The following is a 12,917-nucleotide window of genomic DNA, read 5'->3' as shown; positions in this document are numbered from 1 at the left end:
ACGAGGCTTCCTTCTGCAGGGATGGCTTCTTTCTCCCTGTGTCCCAAGCATAACCTGGCATCGAGGTGGAGCCCAGGCCCACCTCATGGGCATGTGTGTACCATGGGCATGCACTGTATGCACCATGGGCATGCACTGTGTGCCCTGCAGGCATGTGCTGTAGGCACCATGGGCAGTTGCTGTGTGCAGTGTGCACGCTGGAGGACACGCAGAGGAAAGTGGTCACATTTCCCCTCCCACCAGGGCTGTGGTGCAGGGCTTAGCAGCGAGCACCCAGACGCCCTGGGGCCTGAAGTCCCCTCAGAGGCCAAGCACTCACCGATGGTGACCTCAAAGGTAATCGGCTTTTCTCCGTTTTTCCGGTCGATCATTGAGGCTTCCAGAAAGGCTCCGAATAAAAAGAATTCCTCTATTTTCCCCGTGCAGCTCTGTGGGGAAGATGGTTGAAACATCATTAACCTTCACGGGGATGCTGGGCTGGGGCCAGGCCCCCTCCGACAGGTCCTTCGGCTGCTGACGGGCACATCCCACCCAGCGATGAGGCTGGGCAGCCCAGACCCAGGCTGACATGGCGGGCAGGAGGCTGAGCTGGGGGGCCTGGCGGGAGGACAGCACAGCCCCCAGGGCCTCACCTCTGACACCGGCGTGGCCTGCTCCACCTGCACCTCCGTGGAGCTGGTGAGCTCAGGGTTGGAGGTGTCCAGGATCTCCACGGCCAGGCCCAGCATGAGGCGGGCGCGGAAGGACACGCCCTCCCCCAGGCCCTCGTTCAGGTCCTGGTGCTCATCCAGCAGCGTGTAGTTGCGTGTGGAGCCGTACATGTTCACCCAGGCCGGGCCCAGCGTGGGCAGGAAGCCTGTGAGCCGGAGAGAGAGGAGTGGCCTGTGTGACACCTCAGGGCCCACAGGGGTCAGAGGGACCTCCTCTGGGCTCCCAGCCTGCACCTCCTGATTGCTGAGCTGCAGACCCCATGCCTTCGGCTGTGAGCGTTTGGGAGCACATCCATCCCCTGAGCCCCCGTGAGCGCTGTGAGGATGGGAATGGGCGCTTCTCTCGCTCTGTATCCCTGGCACCCAGTATGCCCCTGGGTTGAAGGAGGGGTCTGTTCCCACAAGTCTATAGATAGGTACTATGGCAATAGGACACATCTATAGCTAATATGCATGCATATGCACACATGTGTAATTGTTATCTTCATTTTACAAATGGGGATAGTACAAAGGTCAGAGGGACTCACTGTCAGAGCTGGGGTTCAAATCCAAGCAACTGGGCTCCGGCAGGCCCAGTCAGCCCTGCAGACTTAGCCATGACTTTCCACCTCCCCCTTGAGGTGGGAGCTGCTGGCCAAGCCCTCACTGCGCCCAGCACCTTCCAGGCCGAGGTGCGAGATGGTGGTGGTTGAAGGGGAGCCTCCTTCATTTATCCTTCCTTCAGGACTCTCCCCCCCACCCCACCCCCACCCCCCCACCCCTGCCCCGCCACTCCGTCTGCTACGGCTGACCTTTGTCTCCGTCGTTGGAAATCTTGCGCAGGTCAATGAAGTGGGTGCCGATGGCCACGTCGTTGACCTTGTCCGAGTCCCGGATCTGCACCTTCATGCGTTTGCAGAGCGGGGGGAACAGGTCGGTGAAGACGACCTGCTCATTCCACAGCGGCTCGTAGCTGTTCTTCTGCACCGAGGTCTTGCCCTGCGCGAGGGAGTGGGCGGTAGGGTTTGTGCGTGAGCGTGCATGTATGTGCTTACTTTATGTGTGCATATGTGTGTATGTGTATGTGTGTATATGTAGGTGGTGTGTGTGTGTACTTATCTCCTCCACTCTTCCCACCCCAGCCTCTCAGACTCTCCTTCCATTCGGTGCCCCCCCTCTTGGTCTCCAGGACCCAGAGGCGGGAGAGTTCCCTAAGGCCTGTCCATGCTAAGACAGTCCCAGTCCTTCTGCCCCCTGCCCCCTCATCCCTCACTTTCCTCCCTTCTCAGGCCAGGCTCCTGGCTTCTGATTTTGCCTTATGTCAGCCCCTAGGCTCCCACATCTCTCTGATGCCCATCACCCCAAATCCCAGCCCCTCCCTCTGCACCCCAGTACCTTCTGGCCAGCAAAGAAGACTTGCACGTAGGGGTCAACCAGGTCCTTGTTCTCCCCAATGAAGGCCTTCTTCACGTTGGCCATGAGGCTGGTGTTCATACGGGGCAGCCCCTCTGCTCGGTAGATCTTCACGTAGAAGCGGGCCCACTGGCGTTCGGCGGGCACGCCATCGGGGAGCAGCAAGTTCCTGCCGGCACACACAGCTCGGGCACCAGGCCGGGCACCCCAGCTCCTGCCCTCACACCTATGTGTCCCTGGGGCCTGGGACAATCTCCAGGAGCCCCTGCTCTGCCCAGTCCCTTCTCTGCTGTGACAGAGGGTGTTGAGGCCAGAGCAGGTGGCCCCAGCCCTGGCCAGAGTCCTTCCAGGAACAGGTGGGCTATCTGGGGGTGGGTGAGAACAGGGGTCTGGGGGATGGAAGGTTCGATCTCTGAGCCAGTCTATCTAAGGGACTCCCTTTGGGGAAGGCCGGGCGGGGCCAGGCCGGGTCTCGGGCTGGGGGAAGTTGGGAGCCTCACCCTTCAATGTCATCCTCCTCCGTCTCGTTGGCCTTGTGGGGCGTCTTGATGTTGTCCCCCTTGCCCACCACTGCGACGTCACACTTGACGTAGCCCTTGAGCCCAGCCGAGATGTCGTCGGGGTCGGACAGGATGGCCCACTTGTGGTGGAACTGGTGCTCTGCAGTGGCGAGGAGCGAGGACTACACCTGCGCCCCCTCCTGGGGCACTGCCCTCAGGGCAGGCCGCAGAGCTGCGGAGCTCAGGGCCTGCTTGGCCCCGAGATCAAGCCACCAGGGGTACCACTCTGCTTGCCTCTGGGCCAGGGGGGCAGAGGTTCCTGAACAGATGTGTGGTGTGACCGCCTCCTAATAAGTTCCTCTGCCTGCAGCCCTCCCACCCCAACCCCTGCACTCATCTGCACATGGCTGCCAGGCAGAGCCTTCAGAGAGGCCCCCTCTCTCACCGGGGGTTCCCGAGTGCTCGGGGTAAGACCACAGACCTTAGCATGGCCTGTGGGGCCTCGGATACAGCACCCCCAGTTTCCCCTGCCCATCCCACCCCATCCCTGTGCTCCTGCAAAGCAAAGCTGCGGACTCCTCTCTGAATAATCCACTCACTATTTCACACCTTCATGCCCTTGTGGCTGCTGGCCTGTGGGCTTGGAATAACCTCATCCCTGCTCTCCCTCTGCCCCAACCACTCTCTTCCCTGTGTAAACATCCACTTCTTTTGCTTAAGTGTCTCCTCCTCCATGCAGCCTTCCCCGACTTCCTCGGAATTGCTAAACTTGATCCTTTTGGTGTTCTTGCTGTTCCATAAGCTCACTCCTATCACACTGACAAGTGATGAACTATTTATTGTCTGTCCAATTTCAGATGGAAAGCCTCCCAAAGACAGGGTAGTGTCACCCCAATAATCCCAGGACATAGGACAGTGTGGAGGCCTAGGACAGTGTGGAGGAAAGAACCGGTGTCAGGGGAAGAGGCCATTCCAGGGTGGGTCACTGATCAGCTGCCTCCTGCATGCCCCCTACTGGGGATCGAGCCCACAACCCGGGCATGTGCCCTGACTGGGAATCGAACCGTGACCTCCTGGTTCATAGGTGGATGCTCAACCATTGAGCCACCCCAACTGGGCTTAAGGTTCACTTTAAAGCTGTTTGCGAGCAGAGGGAAGCCCTGGCCTTGCTGCATGGAAGGCTCAGCACTTCCCTCTTCTCCCCTCTCTCCTTCACCTTCTACCACAGCTCAGGCCTGCCCCTGCCAGGGCTCAGTCCTCCCGTCTGCATCACAGCCATGATGTGCACCAGCCAAGAGTCTATTAGGCTGAACCACAAAAAGCTCCAATTTGTTCAACATATTAGTTTAGTGGCGCCTTCAAGCCACTTAACTTCTCTCGGGTCCTTTGATCTCCTCGGGAAATGGGAGGGAGGACTGGTGCCTACCTCACTGTTCTGGGAGGGCTGGCATCAGAAGGCCTAATGGTGTGGCCTTGAGTGGCGGGCTCACCTCAGGGACAGGGAGCCCCTGCCAGGTTGTACGCCCACGGTCCCCGCTGGCCGGGCGGTGGGCTCTGAGGACAGCAGAGCCAGGGGGGCTCAGGAGTCACACAGCCCGATGCCACCCCAGACCAGCTGGGGGACTGGAAAGCCCTGGCACTTCCCAGAGCCCCAGGCCCCTCAACTGTGGAAGGGGCAGTGCCACCCATCCCGGCAGAGGGTCAGCCTGCAGCTCTGGGGCTTCCCAGGATGCCATGCCAGTAGACCGGTGCACAGAAGGCTGAGTGCCATCACCCCGCATCCCTGCTGGCTGTGTGTGCCCGTGGCCCCACCGGGCTGAGCCAGGGACGCCCGGCTGGGAAGACAGAGCCCACGCTCCCCCAGCCTCGTGCACCGATGCCGGCCCGGCTGCAGCTACTCACCGGGCTGGGAGTACACGGTCCCCACGTCCATTTTGAAGGAGCCCACCAGCGTGCCGCTGCGCAGCAGGTTCTTGGAGTGAATCACCTTCCGGGCACAGCCACCAGCCAGCAGTCAGGCTGGGCGGGCCTGAGGCTTTCGAGGGGCGGGGGGGGGGGGGGGTGGGTGCCCGATGGTGGCACCACCTCAGTCTTTCTGGGGACCCAAGCCTCTGGGTGAAGCAGGAGAGCATTTTCCAGGCATGGGGCTGGGGGGAGGGGAGCTCCCCGAGGCTCATATCAGCCCCCCTGCTCTGGCCTCTTATTGCTGGTGGCCAGGACAGGTGAGTAGGTTGTGCACTGCGCTGTTCCCAGCTATGGGGCGAGAGGGGCTCAAACACAGCCTGCGCCCCGCTGCCCAGCTCTGTGTCTGGGTGCAGGGCTGCCCTTTTGTGGCTGGTTTGCCTCAAGGGTGCATGGAGGTGCAGCGTGAGCTGATGGACTGCCTGCCCGGGGCGGCTCCTCACTCACCGAGATCTTGATGATCTTGTCGAACATGACGTCAGGAGTGACGTGGAAGTCGAAGACGAAGTACTGGAGGGGGAAGGACCCAGGTCGTTCGTCACCAGGTGGGCAGCTCACACCCAGGGGCCGTGCTGGGCCCCTCCCTCCTGGCAGTGCCTGTCTGCACCCCGGCCATTTCCCCTGAGCCCCCAAGTTCAGGTGAGCAGCAGTGGCAGCCACTGGTCCTTCCGGACCTGGGACAGGTGGGAGGCTGGGCCCCAACATGAGAGCAAGACCCCAACCCCTAGGCAGGGCCGGTGCCACCTCGTGTGGGAGGGGAGGGAGGGGGCAGACGATGGAGCAGCCCTGGGCCAGGAGACGGGGTTTCTAGCCCCTGTTCAGCCCCTTTCTGTAATAGTTGTGTGGCCTTGAGCTGTGGGAATTTTCTGGACCGCAGTGTCCTGAGCTGGACAGTGAGGACAGTGAGTGACACTCTCCTTAGAGGCGGTTGGGACTGTGAGACACATTGTGTGTATGAGCCACATCGTCATCGCCATTCAGCCCCAGGGCCCCACTCCTAGGAGAGGCAGCCCATTTCAGAGATGTGGAAACGGAAAACTGGAACCGATAAACCCGGGTCTGAAGGCACTCACCGGAAATGGCAAGTGCTGTGGGCACGGACTGTCCTCTCAAGTTGGGAGCTGCCCCTCCCTGGGGCGGTGCCCACCCCTTTCTCTGGCCGTGTTGGGCAGGCGCTGGGAATGAGGTTGTGTGTGTGGTGGTGGTGGTGGTGGTGGTGCAGAGCGGAGGCACCCTGGCCTGTTTTGGTGAACTTGTGGGCAGAAGGAAGAGGCGTGGCCAGTGTATTTAGGGGGAAGATCGCAGGAGGATCTGCTTTTGGCTGTGGGTAAAGGTATGGCTGCAGGGACAGATAGACCTGAGCATTTACTGTTGGACCTATCACTGCTTTTTCTGAGCTTCAGTTTGTCCCTCTGTGAAGTGAGGAGAATGATTCAGGGACATCATTCACAGGGGTGAGGGGAGGTGGAGGGAGCAGGTGTGTGGTGTTGAAGTCTCAGTGAGATGACCTCTGGCAAGCAGGTGCCCGTGGTCAGCGCACAACACGCATCAGCTGCTACGCATGGCAGCAGTACGTCAGGTGGTGCTGGACGTGGAGGACGGAAGCGCTGGAGAGACGGTGGAGAGCCAGACATGCAGGTGGCAACTGACGCCGTGGGGCAGGGGGAGATGCCCAGGAGCGTGTTGGAGGGAAGCAGGCCCAGGCCAGGACACCAAGAGGCACAACGTCCCAGCAGGGGGCAGAGCCAGCGAGGCCGAGAGAGGCGGGGAGGGAGGAGCTGGCAGAAGAGGGCCCAGAGGTCCCCAGGGGAGGGACTGGCAGGTGGATGAAACGAGCCTGTCAGGGAGAGGGGGTGGATGTCGCACTTAGGGACAGCCGGTCCTCGGAGCATTTAAAGATGGGCAGTGTCAGGGAAGCCATGGGACAGAAACAATGGTAGAGATGGAGGCGTGAGTGGGAGGTGAGAAAGTGGGGGCAACTCATGTGGTCAGACTGTGGATGGGAGGGAAGAGGGGGGTCTCCAAGGAGATATGTGGGCTTGAAAAAAGGCAGAGCTAGATGGCTGGATAGCTGGATAGATAGGCAGATAGGCAGATGTACAGTTCCTGTCGTTGAGTCTACATTTCTGTTAGCTGAGGTTAGGATATGTGAGAACAGAACACCTTATAGGCAAAGAGGATCCCCAAGTGTGAAGGAAGGCCATGGAAGGCCAAGGGACCCTGTCTCCGTATCTGAAGGAGAGTACACCGTTATCTAGGCAGAAGGCTTTTCCAGTCAGTGTTCTAGTGGTAGTAGCAGGGTGGGTCAAGGTCAGCCCTGCTGCTACTGGTAGCTGTTTGTGTCTCTTGACTCCCAGATGCTCCTATTGGACCCAGGTTGGGGTAGGCCCAGCCTCCTGCCACATTTTGGGAGGTCCTTTTCCTCACCTGGGGCCGTGGGCACTGACCTCGTTGTAGTAGGGGCAGTTGGTGGACTCCTTCATCGATGTGTACTTCTTGTCGTCGCCCACCTCCACGCACACCACGGGGTCCATGTTCAGGCCCACCAGCTGCCGGGCCTCGATCACCGTGATGCTGACCTGCAAGCAGGAGAGAGGGAGGCCCGAGGGAAAGTTGTGTGAGCCCTGGAGCTGGCTCAGCCAGAATAAAGTTAGCTTTCAGTCAAATGGTTGGTGTCCCAAGAAGACAGGGTCTATATGAAGCTCATGATTATTTCAGTCACCTCTCTTGAACTTGCGTTTTAACAAAATGGGCTTTGCTGAGCTAGAATTAGCATTTACTTCAGTACATTTCTTCTCATGAAACTGTACAGGTTGCTTTCCATGCATCTCTTCTTGGAGATCTGGTATTTTAATTGCTGTGCTTTGATGCAACTTCTAAATATGATTTCACTCAAGAGAATCATTTTCTCTTTTCATAAAAAACAAATAAACACAACAATTACCATCCACCGTGTCCATGGGAGTCCTATAAATAAACTAAAGGCCAAGAAAATTTTATACATCAAAACTAAAGATGTTAGGAAAAATAGAAACTCTGATGCCAACGAGAACCTTGCCAGGAAAGCATACAGAACTGGAAACAGGACATTTGCTAATTGAAGGAGCACTTGAACTATGAACTCAAGCATTTCTATTTGGAATTGGAAGTACCAAGGGAATGGAGCTCAGAATCTGGAGCTTTAAAGAAGTTCAATAATCACCATTTCTCAAGGGAGCGCAGAAGGAAATAGAGCTAATTAATTTAACTCAGAGTTTACTGTGAAGAGAGTAAATAGACATTAGAAGTGCTTCCAGAATATTCTTTGCACAATAGTTTATAGAGTTTTGACTCCGATGAAACCTTTTATACCAAATATATATTTTTAAATATCATAATTTTCCACAACTAACCCATCTCCTCTCTTCCATTAAAAAAAAGAAAAGAAGGACTTGAGGTAACTCAAGACTAGGAAGTAGATAGACACAGATTTGGCATAATAAGGTGCTAAAGATACACCATCAGGAGATTGACCTTCCCAATCTGAGCAGTTGCTTCATTTTTATGGTTTTCAAACAGAGGCCTGGCCATGATAACAGCCTTTTTCAGAACCCAAAGTTTCCACCTTCCTCCACGGAGTGAAGCCCAGGATGGCAGACAGCTCTTGTGGGCAGCTCTGACTCACAAGAGGTCGGAGGTGGAGAGAGGGGGAGGGCAGAGGGTTGAATAAAGTAAAAGGGAGAAGAGAGGCTCTGGAGGGTACTCTTTGCTGGCTGAGTGGTGGCCCCAAGGGGAACCCTGAGAATTGAGGCCACTGCATGGTGCTGGTGCTGGCCTCTTACGGTGCTATTTTTAAAAATATATATTTTATTGATTTTTTTACAGAGAGGAAGAGAGGGGGATAGTTAGAAACATTGATGAGAGAGAATCATCAATCAGCTGTCTCTTGCACACCCCCTACTGGGGATGTGCCTGCAACTAAGGTATATGCCCTAGACCGGAATCGAACCTGGGACCTTTCAGTCCGCAGGCCAACGCTCTGTCCACTGAGCCAAACCGGTTCCAGCTTACGGTGCTATTTTAAAAGCAGCATGTATTTAAATATTTATGCTCTAGGAATGCCATCCTGCCGCTCCTCCCGCAAGTGGGGCTCTGTAGAGGGGAATGTATCAATGGGACTTGAAATTAAAAACAACAACACACAAGACACAAGGGAGGGGATTAGCCATCCCTCCCTCCCATTCTCTAATCAGCAGCAGAGGACTTCATTTTTCCTGGATGGAAGGTGAAGACACAAATAGAGTGGGGACCGATTGACAGCTGGTCAAGGAGACACTTTTTGTAATTGACTACACCACCCTCTCTTTCCAAGATAAGACACATAATCCCTAGGTGGCCTCATAAGAGCCACCACAAGGAACAATGCTGATGTAAATCTATACCTTTGTCTTGGGAGAACCCAAGAGTCAAAGTGCTTCCTGACCTGCTTCTGAGCGCTCTGATCGTGCGGCAAGAACACTAGGTGGGAGCTGGAGATGAGAGGGGATGCCCCTTGGGACCTAAATATCCTTTCCCTTCCTACACCTCCTGGTGGCAGAGATGTGACATGGCCAGATCTGCCTTTTGAGACGATGGCAGAGGATGAGGTGGAGGAGGTAATCTGAGGGTAGGGAGACCAGAGGAGAAGTGGGTGCAATGTTGCAGTCGAGGCTGGGGATCTAAGGTCAGTGGGAGGAAGATGACATAGAGGTGAAAACTGGAGAGATGTTTGGAGGTGAAAACATCTAGGGTCTTGGTGCTGGGAAGAGAGAATATTGAACTTGCATATGAAGGGAACAGGCTCAAGACTAGATCATCCGCCAGCCACATCTCTGCCTGGGGCTGACCTTTGCTCACTCTGATGGGAAACTGCATATTCACCAGGAAGAGATGGTGGCTTCTTGCTTTTTGAGATGTCAGTAATCCTAACAGGGTTTTCACGTTACACACATCCTAAACGGAGGAAAGACGGGGTGTGAGTATGCCATAGCCTTTTCCCTGCTCTGAGGCCTCAGGGTCCTTCCTGAATCCGAGCTCAACTAAGGCCCTCTCCTGTTACCAAGTGGCTGTGCTTCCTGAGGCCTTTCTCACTCAGCAAACCCTACTTCCCCCGGAGAGTCAGTTCCTCTGGCAGGCTTTCTTGCTTTCTATATTGTATTTCCTGGAAGCTAGAATAATTCAACATTTGCATCTTCAATGCTCTCTCTCTCCCCAAGTGTGTTAACACTTGCAGTTGAGACGTGCATGAACCTGTCAGGAAATCCCGAGTTACTGTTTCATTTCATTCAGATTGTGTACAGTGTTTGGAGGGAGAGTGCCTGTTTAGTGAATAAAAGACTCTGGCAGGAAGCAGTTTGAAAGAGCTTTGGAAAGCAAGCAGCAGGCAGTAAGCTGAAGCTGAACAGGGAGCGGCTGTCCAAAGGGTTAAGTTAGAGAAAACTGAGCTGTTCTCGCTGCTGTGGTCAGGCACAGGTTTGAACCCTGGATCTAGCTCTGAGTAACTGGGACCTGGTCAAGCTCCTTACCTTGTTTGGCCCTCAATGTCTCACCTATGAAACTTAGTAATCCCTATATTTGGAGGGTTCCAAGAATGACATTTACTTAAATGGAAAACATATTCAGCTTGTGACCTAGTATCTAGCATATGTAAACCTTCAAAAGGACAGTTCCCTTAACAGCAATGACTTCATTTTCTGTGTGCCCTTACGTGGCAGGCTGGGGACACTGAGGGGGCAACAATATCTGACTATGGGGTCTTTGTTCTTTGGAATTTTCCTGTTCTCAGTTCATAGAGGAGTCAAGCCCTGAGCCCAGTGCCCTCTGAAGTCTTAGAACACTCTACGCTTGGATTTTTGCAGAGAGGTGGTGGATTGGGGGGGGGGGGGGGGTTTGACATACCCAAACCTTTCAGGAGCCCAGTGGCTTGAGGTTATCTAGAACCACAGGGGCAGGGCCATTTGACACTGCCTGGGGCTATTTCTCAAGCACCTGAAAAGATGGTCAGGGACTGAGGTGAGGATTCAGGGAGACAAGGTGTGTCTGGAGAAAGCATGAACAGATGTATTTGATACAAAGAAAGGTGCCATCTATTACATTACATCATCACCTCAGTGAGATGAGGTGGGGCTGTCTTTGAGGTGGTGTGCGAGGGATCTGGGAATTGGGCATCAGAAATAAGCTCTAACCTGGGAGAGAGGACTCACCCTGATTCTGGGTCTGGCACTGGTACCTAGGCCTGGTGGGGTCTCCCGGAGGCTCTGTCCCCTCCCACCAGCCAGCATAGCCACTCAATGCTAGGAATGCCCACAGTCCTCGGACCCATAGCTGGGTCTCATTAGCCCCCAAGGGAGGGCTAAGCAGTGGAGGGCCCTTCCTGCTTTCAGTTTGTAAATAGGCACTCGGTGCTTCTGGCTTGTCCATTAGCCCAGTGTTTCCCAACCTTCTCTCATGATGAGAATCACCTGGTGGAGTTGTTAAAACACAGATTCCTGAATCCCAACTAAGAAGTGCTAAACTAGAATTTTTGGGAACATATAGGTAAAATTGTATACTTAACTAGTGCTCTAAGACAGATTTTATATACAGAGCACTAAGTTAGGTATGCAATTTTACCTATATGTTCCCAAAAATTCTAGTTTAGCACTTCTTAGTTGGGATTCAGGAATCTGTGTTTTAACAACTCCACCAGGTGATTCTCATCATGAGAGAAGGTTGGGAAACACTGCATTAGCCTATGGTGAGTTGTGTTGATGTAATCCAGCCTCTCAGGCTCTGAGCAACTCTGGGAAAAGAGACAAAACTGAGGGTGTGGTCCTACAAAGCTGAGGATCAGGTCTGTGGGAACCCTAGTCAGAGGACGCCAGATGATCAAGGCCAATTTGCCATACGCGTGCGTGTAGGCAAAGATGTAATCTGTTTATGTTAATGTAGCACAAACGTCACGAATTGGCACGAGACCTCTCTGTCTGAACGTGATCACTAACTGGCATGAGGCCTCCTCTGTTTGAGTGTGAATATAAGTTACCATTGACCAGGCAGGGGGCTGGGCCGCTTTGTGCGGCTGCTTTAAGAACAACTTTGCCAGGTGGCTCCTGTAGTAGCAATGACCACTCATCTACAACGAAGCCTCTCCCGTATGAGCCTACAGCGTCTCGGGTCTTCTCTGTCTAACGCCTGGCATCTGAGGAGCTGTGCTTTCCATCATGTCCCGGACTGGGAGGGCTGCACTGGTGTCCAGTTACCCCATGTGGCCTGGTCCCAGCAGTGACCAGTCTGCATGGTGGCCACATTGATCTTACAGCTGTAGATCTCTCCCTATCTCAGCCATTTTGTCTCCAGTTTTAGGAACATACAAAAAAAACGAAGTGTTAATTTCAGAGAATACAGAGGAGCAAAAACAGGAAGAAACACCCACACTCTCACTATCTATAGATAACCAGGTTGACATTGCTCACAGCATTAAAATAATGCAACACTTTTTAAAAAGGCACCAAGGAAATCTTTCTTCAGAGGCTCCTCCTGTCGGTTGTTTTTGTTTGTTTGCTTTTTGGAGGAGGTTCCCCCAGGTCCCTCTCACTTGATGAAGTCAGTTCTGAGCACGGAATCCTGGGAGGGCTTTGAACGCGTAAACAGGGGTTTCAAGCTCCTCTTTGGGTTTGTCCTTCTCTTTTTATTTTTATTTTTATATGTTTTATTGATTTTTTCACAGAGAGGAAGGGAGAGGAATAGAGAGCCAGGAACATCGATGAGAGAGAAACATTGATCAGCTGCCTCCTGCACACCCCCTACTGGGGATGTGCCCACAACCAAGGTACATGCCCTTGACCAGAATCGAACCTGGGACCTTTCAGTCCGCAGGCCGACGCTCTACCCACTGAGCCAAACTGGTTAGGGCTGTACCTCTCTTTTTATGCCGAGTCTCTGTGTGCCTCCCAGGGACAAGCTTACTCTGGGGATTTATATCTGGCTGAGATTGTCCACAACCCCCAGGCCCATGCCTCCACAGAGTCTGTAATGCACAGCTAGCTGGACCACATCCCTGCCCCCACCAGAGCAGACTCTGAAAGGCCCCCCTACCTGGTAATCCATGGGCCGCCCGGGCTCCATCTTAATGTCTGGCTTGGATCTGAGGAGGAGAACATACTGTCAGGCCTGGTGTAAGGGGGTTGCTTGCAGGGGAGGAGTGGTTAGATTTCGGAGAAGGGCGGAAGGACAGGACTGTGGTCTTCAGATACCCAGGACTGTCCAACCGAAGAGGGAGTGGTTGTTTTTGGAGGCCCCCGCAGAGAGGACTAAACAATAGCATAAGTAACAGGGAGGCAGACATCAGAATGGC

At 54.3% G+C, this 12,917-nt stretch overlaps 1 protein-coding gene across 7 annotated transcripts in view; it reads right to left on the bottom strand.

The window, feature by feature from the left end:
• OTOF (otoferlin) overlaps positions 1-12,917 on the bottom strand; it is a 71,893-nt gene that overhangs the window by 20,467 nt on the left and 38,509 nt on the right. For all 7 annotated transcript variants that reach the window (XM_045580613.1, XM_036434992.2, XM_036434991.2 and 4 more), the window contains 9 exons: positions 12,659-12,707; positions 7,012-7,143; positions 5,012-5,074; positions 4,505-4,589; positions 2,603-2,762; positions 2,085-2,271; positions 1,502-1,688; positions 633-856; positions 320-428 (listed from right to left, as the gene is read on the bottom strand). In XM_045580613.1, coding sequence (XP_045436569.1) covers positions 320-428; positions 633-856; positions 1,502-1,688; positions 2,085-2,271; positions 2,603-2,762; positions 4,505-4,589; positions 5,012-5,074; positions 7,012-7,143; positions 12,659-12,707 — 1,196 coding nt within the window. The remainder of the gene's footprint in view (positions 1-319; positions 429-632; positions 857-1,501; positions 1,689-2,084; positions 2,272-2,602; positions 2,763-4,504; positions 4,590-5,011; positions 5,075-7,011; positions 7,144-12,658; positions 12,708-12,917) is intronic.

This window comes from Pipistrellus kuhlii, unplaced genomic scaffold (assembly GCF_014108245.1).
Source record: "Pipistrellus kuhlii isolate mPipKuh1 unplaced genomic scaffold, mPipKuh1.p scaffold_m20_p_13, whole genome shotgun sequence".
NCBI classification, from domain to species: domain Eukaryota; kingdom Metazoa; phylum Chordata; class Mammalia; order Chiroptera; family Vespertilionidae; genus Pipistrellus; species Pipistrellus kuhlii.
The sequence above is the reverse complement of the archived record's forward strand: the minus strand, read 5'-3'. Positions and strand labels throughout refer to the sequence as shown.